The sequence below is a fragment of the Oncorhynchus mykiss genome, chromosome 5 (genome assembly GCF_013265735.2).
Source record: "Oncorhynchus mykiss isolate Arlee chromosome 5, USDA_OmykA_1.1, whole genome shotgun sequence".
Lineage (NCBI taxonomy): Eukaryota > Metazoa > Chordata > Actinopteri > Salmoniformes > Salmonidae > Oncorhynchus > Oncorhynchus mykiss.
Window position 1 is genome coordinate 87,381,575 of NC_048569.1, and position 20,000 is coordinate 87,401,574.

Genomic DNA, 20,000 nt, shown 5'->3' on the forward strand with positions numbered 1-20,000 from the left:
CATTTACGTGTTTTCGTTGAATCAGACCAATGCCACATGACTGACACATGTTATGGTTAACTAAGCACCATGTAGGGTTTGGACGGTGGGATGGACAGAGTCTTGTAATTGACCTTGGACACCCTCCATCGTGCTTTATTAAAACCTCATTTAAAGAAGAACAACCCCGGGTGGAGGAGGGATGAAGACTCTCTCTCTCTCTCTCCGGCTATAATGGATTAGATGGGAATCCATTATGCATTTCAGCCAGACAAAAACTAGAGCCCGAGACCTGCTTAAAAATATATTTTTAGTACTGAAAATTAATGCGTTCACACAAGCCACTGAGTCATTTTAAATGTTCTTTTTTAGTATATTAGGTATATGTGTTGAGAAGACCTATATTTCATAGGAGTGTGGGGACCAAGTCTTAGAATAATGGGCACATTAATACATTAATGATTTGATCCAACGTGCTATCTGTGTTTTGCAGTTGTTATGGTATACTTTAAGAACACACACACAGGCGCACACACACGCACAGTGTCTTCACTATACTGTTGTCGTGACACTCCTCTCACCTCCACATCAGAGGGGTTGTGTGTGTGATCTTGTCACTACGCTGTGTAAATAACTAACTCTTTGGCCCTAACTCCATGGGCGGATGCACACCAATAGCCACCAGAGACGTTCCACTATCCTGACATTTTCTTCCCTGACTTCCAGTCTCCTGGCTCCGCTCCTCTAAGTGTTTCGAAATCCAAGCGATCACCAGGCATATCATTTTTTATAATTCAAATTTCTGGGGTATTAAAAAAAGGTTTGATTACACCATCAGGTTGAGTCTTTAACAGGTGCAGGTACTGATTAAGTTGATTCACTGAGGTAATTACAGCCGGATCCCCTTTAATTAGTCTGGCTTTATGGCGTCTCTCTGCAGCATCAGGATCATGGAGCAGCTAGCTAGGCCCTACAGCCGCAGGAGGATAGTGTGTGTGTGTGTGTGTGTGTGTGTGTGTGTGTGTGTGTGTGTGTGTGTGTGCACGCACATACACAAGTACTTACACATGCAATCACGCACAATTCTATTCACGTACACACGTGAATGTGTATGCATACACACATTCTCAAACACATACCGTACCAGTCAAAAATTTGGACAGACCTACTCATTCCAGGGTTTTCTTTATTTTTACTATTAAATTGTGGAATAATTGTTAAGACATCAAAACTAGGAAATAACACACATGGAATCATGCAGTAACCAAAAATCAAATCAAAATATATTTTCTATTTGAGATTCTTCAAAGTAGCAACCCTTTGTCTTGATGACAGCTTTACACACTCTTGGCATTCTCTCAACCAGCTTCATGAGGTAGTCACCTGGAATGCATTTCAATTAACAGGTGTGCCTTGTTAAAAGTTAATTTGTGGAATTTGTTTCCTTCTTAATGCATTTGAGCCAATCAGTTGTGTTTTGACAAGGTAGAGGTGGTATACAGAAGATAGCCCTATTTGGTAAAAGACCAAGTCCATTATTTTTACATTTTATTTAACCTTTATTTAACTAGGCAAGTAGGTTAAGAACAAATTCTTATTTAAAATTACAGCCTACCAAAAGGCAAAAGGCCTCCTGCGGAGCACTCCAGTGTTCCCGTGTGTTGTTGCTGCCTAACAACACGACATGACAACACAGCATGGTAGCAACACAACATAACAACAACATGGTAGCACCACAGCATGGTAGCAGCACAAAACATGGCACAAACATTATTGGGCACAGTCAACAGCACAACGTTCAAGAAGGTAGAGACAACAATACATCACACAAAGCAGTCACAACTGTCAGTAAGAGTGTCCATGATTGAGTCTTTGAATTAAGAGATTGAGATAAAACTGTGCAGTTTGAGTGTTTGAGGCAGCTTGTTCCAGTCACTAGCTGCAGCGAACTGAAAAGAGTAGCGACCCAGGGATGTGTGTGCTTTGGAGACCTTTAACAGAATGTGACTGGCAGAACGGGTGTTGTATGTGGAGGATGAGGGCTGCAGTAGATATCTCAGATAGGGGGGAGTGAGGCAAAAGAGGGTTTTATAAATAAGCATCAACCAGTGGGTCTTGCGACGGGTTTACAGAGATGAACAGTTTACATAATATGGCAAGAACAGCTCAAATAACCAAAGAGAATCGACAATCCATCATTACTTTAAGACATGAAGGTCAGTCAATCAGGAACATTTCAAGGACTTTGAAAGTTTCTTCAAGTGCAGTCGCATAAACCATCAAGCACTGTGATGAAACTGGCTCTCATGAGGACCGCCACAGGAAAGGAAGACACATAGTTACCTCTGATGCAGAGGATAAGTTCATTAGAGTTACCAGCCTCAGACTGCAGCCCAAATAAATGCTTCACAGAGTTCAAGTAACAGACACATCAACATCAACTGTTCAGAGGAGACTGTGAATCAGGCCTTCATGGTTGAATTATTGCAAAGAAACCACAACTAAAGGACATCAATAAGAAGAAGAGACTTGCTTGGGCCAAGAAACAAGAGCAATGGACATTAGACCAGTGGAAATCATTATCATTATGGGGTATTGTGTGTATTGTGTGTAGATTGATGAGGAAAATGTTTTGTAATACATTTTAGGATAAGGCTATAACGGAAAAAAAATGGAAAAAGTCAAGGGGTCTGAATACTTTCCGATTGCACTCCATGTAGAGTGAGCAGGACTGATTCACCGACATGGTTACGATTCACCGACATGGTTGTGGCAGAGACTGATTCACCAACATGGTTACGAAAGACAAGGCTAGTGGTTGAGGGAACCGTGTGTGTGTAATGCACACTTCCCACCCCTCTCAACACAGCAGTGCAGGAAAACTGAGTCGACAGCTACATAGCAGGCAATATGCCTTCAGCCCTGGTGAGGTGCTGGCTCCTTTCTTCTCAGGCTTCGAATGCATCTGGTTAGCAAAGGCTGACAGATGGCTGGCCAGGACTGAGAGGAGATGGGAATGAGGAATTCTGGTATTCCTCCACAACACACGGGAACACTGGAGTGCTCCTGATTCGCCCGAGATTCCCTGTCCCCGGGAATGGAAATCGAAACCGGCGCACACGTCCGTTATCTAAATGTTAACTCCAGTGCCCTCCGTGTTGTCACAGCCAAGCAAGGTAAGCCAACACCGGCTAGGAGGCTTTTCTTTGGGTTCCTGCCATGACAGCGCTCAGCAGAAAGAGGGGACACGGACGCCTCCCGTTCCCAACACAAAGTCACATTGTAATAGAATTTAACCACATCTGAAACATTTCATTTAAATTCTTCAGAGTTTTCTTCAGGACTTTGCTGGACATCTCTAGGAGGATGATCTTAGTGGCTGTTGATGTATGGCTGCATCATATCGAGTGTCTGGCATAGGGCCAGCAGAGACATGAGGCATGCGACATCTCAGCACTCCTCAGGAGCCCAAACAACTGAACCAGGATATGACAGGACAGAGAGACAGGACAGGACAGAGAGACAGGACAGGATGGGACAGGACAGAGAGACAGGACAGGACAAAGAGACAAGACAGGATGGGACAGGACAGAAAGACAGGACAGGACAGAGAGACAGGACAGGATGGGACAGGACAGAGAGACAGGACAGGACAAAGAGACAAGACAGGATGGGACAGGACAGAAAGACAGGACAGGACAGAGAGACAGGACAGGATGGGACAGGACAGAGAGACAGGACAGGACAGAGAGACAGGACAGGACAAAGAGACAAGACAGGATGGGACAGGACAGAAAGACAGGACAGGACAGAGAGACAGGACAGGATGGGACAGGACAGAACGGTTCAGGTTAGAGCAGGAAAAGACAGGAGTGAGAAGAGGGGACGGATGTGGGAGCGGACACACTTTGAAACGGAGACATTCGTGCACCAGGCAGTATTTATGTTCTGACGACTGCTAGAGCGAATATATTTAGCCTGTTAGACTTATCACACCAAGATGAGATTTCAAAGTGGTGGAGGTACCTGTTTGAAGAAGCACTGCATTCCATTCCACAAAGGTGGACGATGACGGAGGGGCGAGGGCCGGGCGTAAATGTAGCACCGCTGAACCTGGCGTAGGAACAGGGATGGTTTGGGAGGGGACGGGTCCAGACACCTGAGAGGAGGACTTCACATTAACACTGCATATCAGTGTGTACATAGGTCACAATCCATGAATGAACACACACATATACACAAGCATGCACACAAGCACACAAACGGTGCATATATTATGATATATACAGTACCAGTCAAAAGTTTGGACACATCTACTCATTCCAGGATTTTCTTTATTTTTACTATTTCCTACATTGTATAATAATAGTGAAGTCATCACAACTATGAAATGACACATACGGAATCATGTAGTAACCAAAAAAAGTGTTAAACAAATCAAAATATATTTTAGATTTTAGATTCTTCAAAGTAGCCACCCCTTGTCTTGATGATAGCTTTGCACACTCTGTTCATTCTCTCAACCAGCTTCTCCTGGAATGTTTTAATTTTTTATTTTACCTTTATTTAACTAGGCAAGTCAGTTAAGAACAAATTCTTATTTTCAATGACAGCCTAGGAACACTGCCTTGTTCAGGGGCAGAACAACAGATGTTTACCTTGTCAACTCGGGGATTCGATCTGCAACCTTTCGGTTACTAGTCCAACACTCTAACCACTAACCACTGCCGCCCAAATGCTTTTCCAACCGTCTTGGAGTTCCCACATATGCTGAGCACTTGTTGGCTGCTTTTTCTTCAGTCTGCAGTCCAACTCACCCCAAACCATCTCAATTGGGTTGAGATCGGGTGATTGTGGAGACCAGGTCATCTGATGCAGCACTCCATCACACTCCTTCTTGGTCAAATAGCCCTTACACAGCCTGGAGGTGCGTTTTGGGTCATTGTCCTGTTGAAAAACAAATGATAGTATACTAAGTGCAAACCAGATGCAATGGTGTATCGCTGCAGAATGCTGTGGTAGCCATGCTGGTGAAGTGTGCCTTGAATTCTAAATAAATGATATACAGTGTCACCAGCAAAGCACCCCACACCTCCTCCTCCATGCTTCACGGTGGGAACCACACATGTGAAGATCATCCGTTCACCTACTCTGTGTCTCACAAAGACACTGCAGTTACAACCAAAAATCTCAAATTTGTACTCATCTGACCAAAGGACAGATTTCTACTGGTCTAATGTCCATTGCAGAATTTCTACAAATTAACTTTTAACAAGGCACACCTGTTAATTGAAATGCATTCCAGGTGATTACCTCATGAAGCTGGTTGGTAGAATGCCAAGGGTGGAGTGTGCAAAGCTGTCATCAAGGCAAAGGGTGGCTACTTTGAAGAATCTCAAATATAATATATATTTTGATTTGTTTAACACTTTTTTGGTTACTACAGTATATGATTCCATGTTCTATTCCTGTTCTACAATTCCTGTTCTACAATGTAGAAAATAGTAAAAATAAAGAAAAACCCTGGAATGAGTAGGTGTCTCCAAGCATCATGCTGTGGGGATGTTTTTCAGTGGCAGGGACTGGGAAACTAGTCAGGATTGAAGGAAAGATGAACGGAGCAAAGTACAGATAGATCCTTGATGAAAACCTGCTTCAGAGCGCTATGGACCTCAGACTGTGGCGAAGGTTCACTGAATGTCCTTGAGTGGCCCAGCCAAAGACCGGACTTGAACTCGATCAAACAGCTCTGGAGAGACTTGAAAATAGCTGTGCAGCGACGCTCCCCATCCAACCCGACAGGGCTTTAGAGGATCTGCAGAGACAGATCTGCAGAGACGCTCCTCATCCAACCCAACAGGGCTTTAGAGGATCTGCAGAGACGCTCCCCATCCAACCCGACAGGGCTTTAGAGGATCTGCAGAGACTCTCCAAATACAGGTGTGCCAAGCTTGTGGTGTAATACCCAAGAACACTCGAGGCTGTAATCGCTGCCAAAGGTGCTTCAACAAAGTACTGAGTAAAGGGTCAGTATACTTATGTAACTGTAAGAGTTCTGTTTTTATTTATATAAATTTGCTAAAATTGACAAATAAAACAGTTTTTGCTTTGTCATTATTGGGTATTGTGTGTAGGATGATGAGACTGTAACTTAACAAAATGTGGAAAAAGTCAAGGGGTCTGACTACTTTCCGAATGCACTGTATATTATATTATTATACATTTATTGTAACAACATTTTTGATAATTTTGGTGTCTTTTCAGGCTGTTCGTGCACAAGACATTTTTTCTTGAGGTGAGTCGAAGTTTGGTATCAAGTCTACGCCCCTTCGTCTGTGATTGGTCAACAGTATTACTCCTAGGAGGGGCAACTATGGACGGGATTCTTCAATGAAGTGCTTGTTTTCATTCAACAAGAGGCAACTAGTTTTCATGCACATTTTTTTCACTTGAGAAATACTGCACAAAACATCTTAGATAGATGTAAAATTTATCGAATAAGACCTCCTTATAAAAACATCAAAATGAATGACAGATTTCTTGATTTATCTTAGATCAGGGTCTCTAAACCTGTTCCTGGAGAGCTACCCTCCTGTAGGTTTTCACTCCAAGCCTCCAAATCCTGTTGTAACTAGCCTAAATCAGTTTATCAACCAACTAAGTATCTGAATCAGATGTGCAAGATTAAGGTTGGGGTGAAAACCTACAGGATGGCAGCTCTCCAGAAACAGGGTTGTAGAGCCCTGTCTTAGACTAATTAGGACTATTTTGAGGAAGTGTATACTGGCTATGTTGTTGCTTTTGGTTCTCAAGATGGACTAACACAAATATTTTCAAGCGAAGGTATGCGAGCACAGATGTTCACTTCCCTATGCCGAGTTCTGCTAGGAGCAAACTGAACTTCCAGTGCCTTCAGAAAGTATTCACACCCCTTGACTTTTTTCACATTTTGTTTTGTTACAAGATGGGATTAAAATTGATTTAATTTCTTGTCAATGATCTACACAAAATAAGCCTTTATGTCAAAGTGGAAGACAAATTTGAACATTTGTAAAATATTTTTGAAATATAAAACACTAATATATCTTGATTCCATAAGTATCCAACTACCTGAGTCAATGCATATTAGAATAACGCTTGGCAGTGACTACAGCGGTGAGTTTTTGCACACCTGGATTGTACAATATTTGCACATTATTATTTTTGAAATTCTTCAAGCTCTGTCAAGTTGGTTGTTGATCTTTGCTAGACAGCAATTTTCAGGACTTGCCATATATTTTCAAGTAGATTTAAGTCAAAACTGTAAAAAGGCCACTCAATGTTGTCTTGGTAAACAACTCCAGTGTATATTTGGTCTTGTGTTTTAGGTTATTGTCCTGCTGAAAGGTGAATTTGTCTCCCAGTCTCTGTTGGGAAGCAGATTAAACAAGGGTTTCCTCTAGGATTTTGCCTGTGCTTAGCTATATTCCGTTTATTTCTATCCAAAGAAACTCCCTAGTCCTTGCCGATGACAAGCATACCCATAACACGATGCAGCCACCACCATGCTTGAAAATATAAAGAGTGGTACTCAGTGATGTTTTGGATTTGCCCCAAACATAACGCATTCAGGACATAAAGTTAATTAATTTGCCACATTTTTTGCAGTCTTACTTTAGCGCCTTGTTGCAAACAGGATTTGGAATATTTTTATTCTGTACAGGCCTCCTTTATACTCTGTCATTCAGGTTAGTTTTGTGGAGTAACTACAATGTTTTTGATCGATCCTCAGTTTTCTCCTATCACAGCCATTAAACTGTAACTGTTTTAAAGTCACCATTTGCCTCATGGTGAAATCCCTGAGCAGTTTCCTTCCTCTCCGGTAACGGAGTTAGGAAGGACGCCTGTATCTTCTGCAGTGACTGGGTGTATTGATACACCATCCAAAGAGTAATTAATAACTTCACCATGCTCAAAGAGATACTCAAAGTTTGCTTCTTCTTTTTTTTTACCCATCTACCAATAGGTACACTTCTTTGCGAGGCATTGGAAAACCTCCCTGATCTTTGTGGTTGAATCTATGTTTGAAATTCACTGTGTGGTACAGAGATGAGGGAGTCATTCAAAAATCATGTTAGACACTATTAATGCATCCAGAGTGAGTCCATGCAACTTATTATGCGACTTGCTAAGCACATTTTTACTCCTGAACTTATTTAGGCTTGCCATTCACGGGAGGAAATGGCTTGTGTCGCTGGTCACGCAGCCCTTGGGCGACTTGTCGGTTAAGTATTCATTCATAAGTATTCATACTTATTGACTCACGACATTTCAGCTTTTAATTTTTTATTCATTTGTAAAAATGTCTTTGACATTATTGGGTATTGTGTGTAGGCCAGTAACACAAAATATCTTACAATTCAGTCAGTAAAACAACAAAATGTGGAAAAAGTCAAGGGGTGTGAATATGGCTGCCCTAACACACAAACGTACTGTACGCACGCACACGCGCACACACATCCACCCTGTTTATCTTCCTGTAATCTGTTGGAGCAGATTTAATTCCAGTGGATGTGCCCCCTACCATCCATCATCCTGTGCTCTGGGCTGCAGCAGACCTGGCTGGGTATACACAGCGCTGAGTTCATGAAGATGGCCAATATCCAAATTAAACAGCTCTCTGCATTATAAATGCAACATGTTTAATGGCACTGCAAGATCAAAGGTTATGCTGCACCGCAATGATCTAAGGGTTTAACAAGTGCACAATTAAATAAGACTAATCTCAAACATCTACAGTAGAATAGTGGAATGTAACAGGGTTGGATTTACTATGCTGATTTGGCTTAAATACTGTATTTTCATATTTTTCTGTGTGAATGTTTATTTATTAATTTTTTTACACATCTTGACCCAAATACATTGTATTGAAGGGTCTTACTCTAGCCCTCAGAGACTCCGTCAGACCTGTAGGCCTAGTCCCAAGAACTTGCGTGCTGCCGATTCCGCCAAAACTCTGCTTCATTCCATTCCCGCGCATTAACCGACAAGTCGCCCAAGGGCTGCGTGACCAGCGACACAAGCCATTTCCTCCCGTGAATGACACCAAAATAAAATCTTTATTGAGCGTCTATCTGTGAGCTCCAAACTCTGGGACAGAAAGATGCCTCTCATGGAGTCCCTTTCATGTGAGGAATGTGCTCGGCTGGGCAGATTAGATTTTCTGGAATTCACAATGTCAATGACACTATTGGCACTGTTGTGTGTGTGTGTGGCTTTGTACAGCCGCTGCATGCCTACTTAGTGCATTTCCCCGGAGCCCATCCATGACTCATTAATCAAATATTCATACATCCCTGTAAATACATGGTGAACACAGCAGTCCCTTACAGCACACAGCAGCCAGCCCCGTGCCCCCCAGCACAACACTCTTTCATGTTCACCTGGGGCCTGACAAAAATCCGCAAATCCTTCCCCTCATAACGTTCCCCCTCCCATGTCATTCCTCTCCACAGCCACAGCACCAAAACATTGCTGCATATTTGATGACTCGATGTCCATCTCTCCATCCACACAGCCAGCCGGTTTGGCCCTAAAAACAGCCTGTTATGTACTGTTCAGACACTTCCTCTAAAATGATGCTATTATGTTCTCTGCCAGCTCTCTGGTTCCTCTCTCTCAGTGAACGGACATGCAAACAGATCCCTGATTATTCCTCTCTGTCTCTCTTTCCATCCTCACCCCTACCGTGGCATCCTCTCAGAAGGGCAACTTTCCCCCCAAAATTGGGACCTCTGACCCCCTAACCCAAGGCCAAGCTCCTCACAATACAATCATTTGTATTGTACGTGAAAACATGTACCGCATAGCTCAAACGATGGGGGCACAAGAAATATTACCCATGGCAACAGTGCGTCGTTGCACGAGGATATTTTATTTTCCTCCACGGGAGGACACAATCCCAGCCTGTGTCAGAGGGTCACATTTTTCCCGCCGGCTGGTTAATGGGCTGTAGAGATGGTTAGCACATACGATTAGTTTTAATCTAGTACATTTGACTGGGTAATAAACAGGATTTCAACACAACAAGTGTTGTATTATGCACGGCAAGATGAGACAAAACAAATATGTTTTTCCAAGAGATATCTCTCTCTCTTTAATGCTTGTAAAGAGGTGCACAGATCAGAAAATCCAAAAGGTTTTATGACTTTATTCTACTTTGCTGCACAGCAGTGTGAGAATCAATACTGTGATAAAGAGATGAATTCTGGGAACATTTTGCAACACGGGTAGAATGTAGCTGTCTTTATGCATTTACAGTTGAACATTTCAATTACATTCAACCCACATAAGAAATTGTGGCTTCTACAAATATCACCATTTAAATGAGATTACTCAATTAACTTAGTATGTGGGTAACGTATATTTAAAGTTCGTAATTATTGTGAAAGTACAAAGAGAAGCAAGGCATTGTACCGGTCACCTCTATAGATGGGTTTGACTGTGACATTGGAAAAACTTTCCATTTAGACAATTAATTTGCTTTGGGAAATAAAAAAAATGCATGAACAAAAGTACTGTATCCTTTCAAGGTCAGAAATTCTCAAATGGCTGTTTGAAAATTCAAAGACGTCTTGAAATGATTTGGCAATCTAAAACTTTTCCTCCTAATGTAAATGTGGTCTTGAAATCATAAGAGTGTAACCCTAGAACATATTTGACCATTAAAACCTTCAGGACTATCAAAGTATTTCTACACACTTCTAAAAAAAATAGTCTGAATGACACTCTCCTATAGCACTTCACTGTGTTGTAAGGCCCAGCTATAGAACCACAGTGATATCCTCACACATAACCTCTGATGACTACCGCCTCCTAAAGTGCAGAACTGATTTCCTTACAAGGCAAATGTCTTTTATATTTGGTTGAGAGCTTGTCTTCCAATAAGCCAAGGCACCCAATTATCCATCTGTATCAATAATGCACAGTGTACAAGATACAGTACATCGCATAACCCTCAGTACAACCTCATAGCGCTTACAGACCCATGGTATGTTTGTTTGATCCTTTGCCCTATGTTACCGATTTCCACAGAACAATCAAAACTAACAGCAACTATCTACAGTATAAGATAACAATTTTAATATGTTTAGGTTTCGTGTATTAAGTCATGAATGCTGGTGTGAGAACATTTTTATATTGGCTATGTATTTTCATAATTGTGGAATAGAGTCCTGGCCTTGGATAAGCAGGTTTCAGTCTGTCTGGTAAAGTCACTTCGCTGGTCATTTTAAAAGTCTCTGACCATGACCTTTGACCGCAGCGTTGACCTTCAGAGCAGCACGAAGTCTCCAGCGGTAGCGGCTGCTCTCTGTGGGTCACGGATAAACGGCCATTCCCTCTTCTCCGGGGTCAACTCCGCCGAAAGGTTGTAATCTCTTCCGTGACCTTGCATGAAAGTGAATGCTGGGTATTTCTCATTCGCTGACGGCAGCAACACCTGATACACAAACACAGACACAAAGACAGACACAAAGAATGTTATATAAAAGCCTAAAAAGTTTAATTGAGTTAAGACGCGAGCATCCTGCATGAAAGCAACAGACACAGTTGTAGGGCAGGGATGGGAGCAGGGAGAGGGAAACTGCCTCAGATTAACAGCTAAATAGTGCCACCAGATGGCCAGTTGATTTAACTTCTCTTATACATTCAGAGTATTGTATAATATGGTCATTATAGCAGACACTTATCCACAGTTAACACATATATGCTTTCCTCTCACTCACGTTCTATGCTTTCATATTGGGTATTAATTTATCTGATGACAATGATTAAGAAATAAACGAAGATGATTTGGACTAAATAGTAAAGCCTTTAGTTCACCCACCTTGGACAGTTCGTGGCTGATTGTCTGGTAGTCCTGGACACTTCTAGAGTAAAAGCCTATGGTACAACTGGGGTCCATCTTACTGAAAGGCATCTTCTTTGGCGACGGGCAATGATACGACTAAAAATACAAAATGTTCGCTGTGTCAAATTGACAACGATTATTATCACTGGTTATTTAAAAAAATATTGTTTAATTGATCGTGATAATGCAGTAAAGTATGAAATAGGTAGGAAAGTTTATGATAATAAAATGTTATGTTTTATGAATGCAATGAAATTCAAATTCATCTGTTGTCACACACTCAGACTGGTGAAAAAAAACAAATCAGGCTCGGTTTCTGGTCTCGTGTCCCACTGTGTGCTGGCTCTACAGACAAGCATCAGGAGAAGTTTCAATGCAGTAGTCAATGATAAATGCAGGTTTTTATGTGTTCTACTGCTGAAATATTCAGGATCATAGTATCTGAGCCTCTCTATATTCTCCATATTTCTCCTCCACAGCAGCCTCACATATCTGAGTAGCAAATAAATCAGCAGCCAGGGACTCAGTAATTGAACGGAGGCTGCTTTAGGATTCATACCCTTAAGTACTAACAGAAACTATTAAATTCACATTACTGAGCCCCAGTCAGCTCAGTGTAATTTCCCATTACCTGAAGAGGGAAATGGTTAGTGCTGACATCCACAAAAGACTGACAGTAATGAGGGTCCATGTAAATCAAGCTGTCATCTGCAAGGACAAAACAAAAGACAAGTTATTCAAAAACATCTGATTATTACAAACGCTACCACGACCGACGAGCGACGACATACTTCTTCCCTCCAATCTCTATGCAGAAAAGTCATTTCGCTAGGCTACTGTTAGCATTCTTCCAGTCAAATACGCCTCCTGTTTTTTAATAATCGACCAGTGCGGATTCAACTCTGCATAATCAAATGCTGTTGTACAAGCACATTTTTTCCTCCCGGCCACAGAAAGGGGGCTGTCATTAAATTTTTGTGTGGGGAAATTACTTTTACAAACACGCAATTATATTCGACCATTTGCATATGATGTATGCGGGCCGGAGTCGTAGCTTGGCAGGGAGAATGTATTGCTTGTCATTTAGACATCATCCGACACTTCATTTCAAATTGGTAAAATGTAAATATTGACTGCCAAGATGTACAACTGAAGGTTCCTCCCGTCCACTGAAGGTGATGGAGAGTGGCTCACTTTGGGGCCCCGTTGGATGGATGAGAATGAAATTATATGCATAATGTCTCCTATGGAAATCAATTATGGACACAACTTCGGATGTTTACCCCTTGTGATAAATGAGTAGGGCTTTGATGGGTCAGAGAAAATAAAATAAGAGCTGTTTCACACACACTCCTCTCAAACACGAATGCATTAACTTACTTTATCTCTTTATACAGAGAGAAGAGAGGAGGGAGACAGTACGGCAAATTATCTCCACTGTCCTCTAGTCTTTTGTCCTCAGGTTGGTTTCTGGGTGAAACACTAACCTTGAAAGCCCACGAAGTAGCAGGCCTGTTTGGGCTTGCCCCCGATGATACCAATACAGTACTCCAGACTCAATATGCTCTGAGGAGGATGGAGACCAGGGGACAGATGGTCAAATACTCAGCCATATAGAACAGGTTTATGTACTGCTGGAGCTAATACTGTCTCCAGGTTTATACTCAGCCATATGCATTATAAACAGGTTTATGTACTGCTGGAGCTAATACTGTCTCCAGGTTTATACTCAGCCATATGCATTATAAACAGGTTTATGTACTGCTGTAGCTAATACTGTGTCCAGGTTTATACTCAGCCATATGCATTATAAAACAGGTTTATGTACTGCTGTAGCTAATACTGTGTCCAGGTTTATACTCAGCCATATGCATTATAAACAGGTTTATGTACTGCTGTAGCTAATACTGTGTCCAGGTTTATACTCAGCCATATGCATTATAACAGGTTTATGTACTGCTGTAGCTAATACTGTGTCCAGGTTTATACTCAGCCATATGCATTATAACAGGTTTATGTACTGCTGTAGCTAATGCTGTCTACTGTCTCCCTGCTATCATGTCTAAATTAGCTGAGAAGGGGAACTACTACTCATGAGTAGCTGTGCTGGTAAAGCCTTTTTTTCTTAATAGCAAATAATGTATGTGTAACAATTAAGTACCTTCCTGTAATTATTTTAAATTAAAATGGTAAAAAAGTAACAAAAATAGCTTCGTAGCAAAGAGCAATTTCTCATCCAATCATTTTGATAAGACTGTCTGGGAAAACTGAAAACTAGCTGTTATTGGCAGAGAGGTTTGGAACTCATTCTTATTGGTCTAACTAATTTACCACCTGGTGATGTCACCGGGCAGGCCAAAACTCCATCCCACCAAAACAGGCTGAAATATCAGGCGGTCTTTTCAAACAGCTCTTATACTAAAAGGGCATTATCATAATTTTCACAATTTCACAATATTATTCCAACCTCATTGTGGAAAAATATATAAAACACAAGACAAATCAGGTTTTTGACTGAACTGGGCCTTTAAGACAAAATAAATTAAGAAATTTGCACACTATATGCGCTTCCAACAATTGAATGGGTAAACTTCATCAGCAACGTAACAGCAAAGAAGTGAAAAAAAAACTAAAAAACTGAAGGTGTGGTGGAAGCCTTGATGTTGGGAGGACATTAAGTATAGTGTGTGTGGGACTACTCTTCAAACATTTCTGGGTGTGTGTCTGCTCATGCTTTTTATTAGGTCACTTCCCTGCAGACACGACCTTTAACCTGAATCTGGAATTCAAATATAGTACTGCGTAGGTATTTTTGCTAATACACAGGCTCTCTGATTAGGTTAGAGATCCCTTTGTTTGATATAACATAGTGGTAGTAAGTTTACGTGTTTTCTGGACATTCAGAATTAGTGATTTTAAAACCACAACTCACTTAAACCTACATTCTAGACTGGATCATCCTACAAGGGTTAGGGCTATTGTTTTTCCCACCTTGACAAAGCTGAAGTACTCTGGGTTGGTCTTCTCTCCCCCCAGTCGGACTGGGATGAAGATGATGACCGCCCGGCTGTCAGTAAGGGGCAGGGCATCTGCTCCCCCAGCCACACACGACTGGTGGCTATCGATGACATCAGCACTGTAAACTATAAAGGGATCAATACCAGAGGTCAGACAGGGGTCAAACGCGTGCCTGGTCATCTGCCTGCCTCTAAACCCTGCTATCACACACTGAAGGACATATGCAATGATCATGAATGTTCTTACTATAAAGTGAAAATGCAGTCAGGTGTTATTACATAGGTAAGCTATAGAGCAACTTCTGTACTCAACTCTCTCACCCAGGTCTCCAATCATAAGTGTGTCTGTATTCTGTATAGTAGTGAGAGTGTAATCCACTGCTGCTGTCCACATCTCTCATTCTTATAGTGCCCTACTACTGACCCCACACTGATCCCCTCACACAGGGGGCAGAGTCTAGATCCTGCAGCTCTCATCTTAACATTCTCCTCTCTCTGTCACACAACCAGTCCCAATCACTCGCTGTTGAGAATAATGACTTCATTCAAAATCCAGGTTATTGGAGGGAGGACGATTTAGGACAGGGGGGGGTTAGAGGTGGTGGTTATCCTCCTGTCACCTCTGTAGCACTCTCCTGGCCAGCTCTCTCTCTCTACCCATCCTCCTTCGATCCTCTCTGTCCATCTATAGTCTCGCTCTCTCCTCCCTGGCGCTCGCTCTCCATTCCAGCTCTATATACATTGTCCTCCTACACTGTGTTTCTCCTGATGAGATGCCCAGACCTTGGGCCCCGAGGAGGTTCATCTGTCATACCTGTACAGTCCTGGGAGACATAAGCAGTTATGCCCGACAGCCCAGGGTCTGTTGCCTCCTCTACAGCTTTTCTAAGAGTGAAAGAGAGGGAAAGATAGTTATTTGGTGGCCACCAAGAATGTGTGAAACAGCATTAATGTAACCCTAGAACCAGACCCACCTCAGGATGTGTGAAACAGCATTAATGTAACCCTAGAACCAGACGCACCTCAGGATGTGTGAAACAGCATTAATGTAACCCTAGAACCAGACCCACCTCAGGATGTGTGAAACAGCATTAATGTAACCCTAGAACCAGACCCACCTCAGGATGTGTGAAACAGCATTAATGTAACCCTAGAATCAGACCCACCTCAGGATGTGTGCCACCACGGCGGGGCCATACCAGTCCCCTGCCCGTTTCCCAGACACCAGGCCTAACTCCACCAGTCTGTGGACACCCAGCTGTGCCTGAGGGCTGTCCCCAAGCCAGGACACCAGGGTGCGGTGATAGACCTCCCTCTGGTGGATGTCAGCCTCCTCCACTCTTCCAGGGGCCCCTGGAGCATGAAGCATTGGTCCTGGGTACGAGGGCCTCTCTCCCTGCAGTGAGGCCTCCAGGCTGGCCACCAGACGCTTGGCTGCACTGGTGGTCCAGGTCTCTGTGTCCAGAGGCTGGAGGGCCAACGCCTCCGACCACGTCCAGTCTGAGGCACACAGACAGAGGAGGGTCAAAGGGAGTTTTTAACATCTGGTATATCTTTTCCATTTTGTTAGTCGAACACTCTGCTAGCGAAGGAAATCATTTTAATATTAAAACATTTGTGTGAGGCACTTATGTTCTGCAAATATGCCAATATCATGAGAAAACAAAATGTAAGCTACATTCAGCACAAGAAAGCTACAGCAAAAGGTACTGGCGTTCTGGCTCTCAGCTCGACCGCGGAAATGATCAAACTGAAAATATATACAAAAGTATTTGCCCTGTTGCCTATGACAACGCCTCAGACATCGAACCACACTCTCCAGACCAAAGACTCTTAGAATATAGTTTCAGAACTCAGGGAAATAAAGTTTGGGCTTAAATCTTCTGCTATAACAGATAGTCGAGTTTGACTTTAAATAAGAGAATGAGAAAACCCTATTGTATAATAGTCCAATTATAGGCCTCTCAGTATGTCCAGTATTTCACTTTTACAGCGTTTTAGCCCTACAAACAGGGTGGGCACCTGGGGTGGTGAGGGTGTGAGTGGCCAATGCCATAAAGGAGACGGACTTGGGCACGAGGCAGTAACATAATGACCTTGCAGAGTGAATGAAAGATATTTATTGATCAATTTCAGTTTTTTAAGTAGCCATTAGTCATTTTATAGCTTAAAAGATTTATTTAATGACATACTGTATTTCACATTCAGTGGTAGAACAAGTTAAGGCTTAAATATTGTTTTCTAAATGGTTGCATTAAAATGGTAGTAAATTAGTTTCATATTCACTAGTGTGAATCTCAAGAGATCCTACTGTGAAGAACAGATAAAGCACTTCAATGACAAAACTCATTAAATTACGAAATTCTCAGATATTGTTTGACAATGTTTGACAAAGGAATGAGGAGCCAAGGACTTTCCTTTTTTTAGTAAGAGTTATAAGGGTCATACTATAAACTTGGATTGCATTCATTAGGGCACGCAACAGAAAATGTATTTTATTTTTTTGCAATGGAAAACTAAAATAAGTATTTCTTACTGGACCAGGGGTGTACTCATCAGTGCACAACATAGCAAACCATTGCAAGAAAGCAACTATAGAAACTGTAGCAATATAAATGATTTTTTCAGGATACCCCTCACTGTTTCAACCCATTTCCTTCCATTTGAATACACCTCTGGTAGTCCCCATTTCAAAAGGTTTTCTTCCATTTAGTGCCTAATGAACACAACCCTGGCCCACTGCCATCCCACTGACCTCTGCCCAGGAAGTGTAGTATGAGGGCCTGAGCCAGCATCATTTGTCCCGCCCTCAGCATACAGCCCCAGCCACAGTCAGAGGTTAGGGAGGAGCCTGGCAGGGCAGGGAACTCCTCTCTGTAGGTCAACCACACACGGGACGCAAAGTCCCTCCGGAAGGCCTCCACGTCGTCACCCCCTGTGGCGGGGGGTGCATCACGGACCTCAGTGCTGCAGCTCTCTGTTGGGCTATCCTCATCTGATCAAAGAAATCATATTCAATCAGATCAATCACATATTGAAAAGGAGCCAGTGAGTAAGAGTCTATTCGGAAAGGGAACACAGCAATGCGGACCGAAAATCAGTACGTGTGCGTTACCTTACCGTCAGCCTTAAAATGGTAGCATTTCCCCAGGAGGAACACTGGGGAATTTCTGCTAAAGTAGGTTTTTGACTTCAAAGCCCAACCTAAAGATCAGAATGAAATAGTTAATTAGCCATAGGGTAGGTAGTTGTGAATGAACTCAGTAGCTTAGTTGGTAGATCATGGATAAAAGCAAATGCTAAATGGCATATATTATTATACTGAACAAAAATATAAAACTCAACATGGAACAATTTCAAAAGATTTTACTGAGTTACAGTTTGTATACAGAAATCAGTCAATTTAAATAAATTCATTAGGCTCCAATCTATAGATTTCACATGACTGAGAATACAGATACACATCGGTTGGTCAAAGACCCCTTCAAAAAGGTAGGGGCGTGGATCAGAAAACCTGTCAGTATCTGATTTAACCACCATTCGCCTCATGCAGTACAATACATTTCCTTCGCATAGAGTTGTTCAGGCTGTTGATTGTGGGCCTCAGGATCTCGTCAAGGTATCTCTGTGAATTCAAATTGCCACCGATAAAATGCAATTGTGTTCGTTGTCTGTAGCATATGCCTGCCCATACCATAACCCCACCTCCACCATGGGGCACCCTGTTCACAACATTGACATCAGCTCGCCCACATGATGCCATACACGTGGCCTGCGTTTGTGAGGCCAATGGACGTATTGAGAATTTCTCTTTATGCTCTGGCAACAGCTATGGTGGAGCTATGGTAGACATTCCTGGGGTCAGCATGCCAAATGCACACTCCTTCAAAACTTGAGAAATATGTGGTATTGTGTGACAAAACTGCACATTTTAGAGTGGCCTTTTATTTTCCACAGTACAAGGTGTACCTGTGTTATGATCATCTATCTGAAGCACAGATAGTATTGCTAGGGTCAGACAGAGGATCCGTATAGAAATTATATGGAGTATAAGCACATGCTTGAGAAGCTGCAGAGTCAGCCACAATTGATTCTTATCTTATCAGAATAATCACACATGCTCTGGTAATTATCACATCTGTCATGTGCTGAAGCGAATGACAACTCAGCTGACAGCTGTTAAATCTTACAAAGCCTGTTTTAAATTGAAGTGGTCAATTAACTTAAATTAGAAGGATTGAGACAGCAACGTGTAGAGGATAACAGGAGCCTAAATGGGGGTCTGGAATAACCATTACGATGCACTTACTGTACTTCACATTGTGCCATGCTGACAAGAACTTTGTCTTCAATTTCTCCACCTCATCAGTCCCTTTATTCTCCATTTTGACCACCGGGAAATTGAACTCATCCCAGCGTCGTTAACAACCGCACTGTCTTCCTGAAATGCTTCATTTGAAAGGACAAGACATTCATTTATGTTGTCGTTTTAGTTAAAGACAAAGGGTTTGAATTGAAACGGTAACGTTACAGTGTTGCCGACTAGCAGTTTAACAACATTAAACCCCCAGCTAGCTACCTAATCTCCTAATCCTTATGGAAGTGTCATGGCAAACATGTTTGGATTGACAATGAAAGCAATGGAGTTGGCCAGAGCGCAAACAGTTAGCTAGCTAACGTTAGCGAGCTAATTTACACATTGTTCAGCTAGTTAGCAGTCACGCGAATAATTTAGCTTTGCGTTCAGTCTCCGGTAGAACAACATACATCCGAGACTCGTTCGAATACATTTATACATGTCAAATAATTTAACATAAAAGTTCGCATTGCAGTTTGATACTTACTGTGTATCTGGCTATCTCACCAGCTCCCAGTGTTTACATTTTGAGGAAGCAAAACCACAAGCCAAGCACGCGACTCTCGCGGTGTTTGCGTCATTCTGCAACGTAAATGTTGCTGCGCGGCTACTACAAGCACATCATCTCTTTTACAGTCACATTCATTCAGTTAAATTGTTGGTGCTGACCTAATTTTAAATTGATCCATTACTTACAATTCGCTTTTAGGGTGCCAAAACATTCCATTCCCATAAATGATTTATAGTCAGACAATGT

General features: G+C 42.1%; 1 protein-coding gene across 1 annotated transcript; it reads right to left on the reverse strand.

Annotated features, from left to right (window-relative positions):
• Positions 1-10,086: 10,086 nt before the first annotated feature.
• atg4c (autophagy related 4C, cysteine peptidase) lies at positions 10,087-19,839 on the reverse strand. Its single transcript, XM_021604628.2, has 11 exons — positions 19,731-19,839; positions 19,196-19,335; positions 18,007-18,090; positions 17,642-17,881; positions 16,053-16,386; positions 15,701-15,771; positions 14,861-15,012; positions 13,357-13,435; positions 12,501-12,577; positions 11,846-11,965; positions 10,087-11,458 (listed from the first exon to the last, which is right to left on the reverse strand). Exons 2-11 carry the CDS (start codon positions 19,269-19,271, stop codon positions 11,291-11,293), a joined length of 1,401 nt encoding a protein of 466 aa, XP_021460303.2. The 5' UTR covers positions 19,272-19,335; positions 19,731-19,839; the 3' UTR covers positions 10,087-11,290.
• Between the last annotated feature and the right edge of the window lie 161 nt (positions 19,840-20,000).

Bases quoted from the DNA above. Each gene is read 5' to 3' on its own strand.
- atg4c (XM_021604628.2), bottom strand. From the start codon at position 19,271: ATGGAGAATAAAGGGACTGATGAGGTGGAGAAATTGAAGACAAAGTTC. The intron at 18,091-19,195 runs GTAAGTGCATCG...TCTGATCTTTAG, and splicing joins ATGGCACAATGTGAAGTACA to GTTGGGCTTTGAAGTCAAAA. The intron at 11,459-11,845 runs GTGGGTGAACTA...TTTGTGTATCAG, and splicing joins TCAGCCACGAACTGTCCAAG to GTGTTGCTGCCGTCAGCGAA.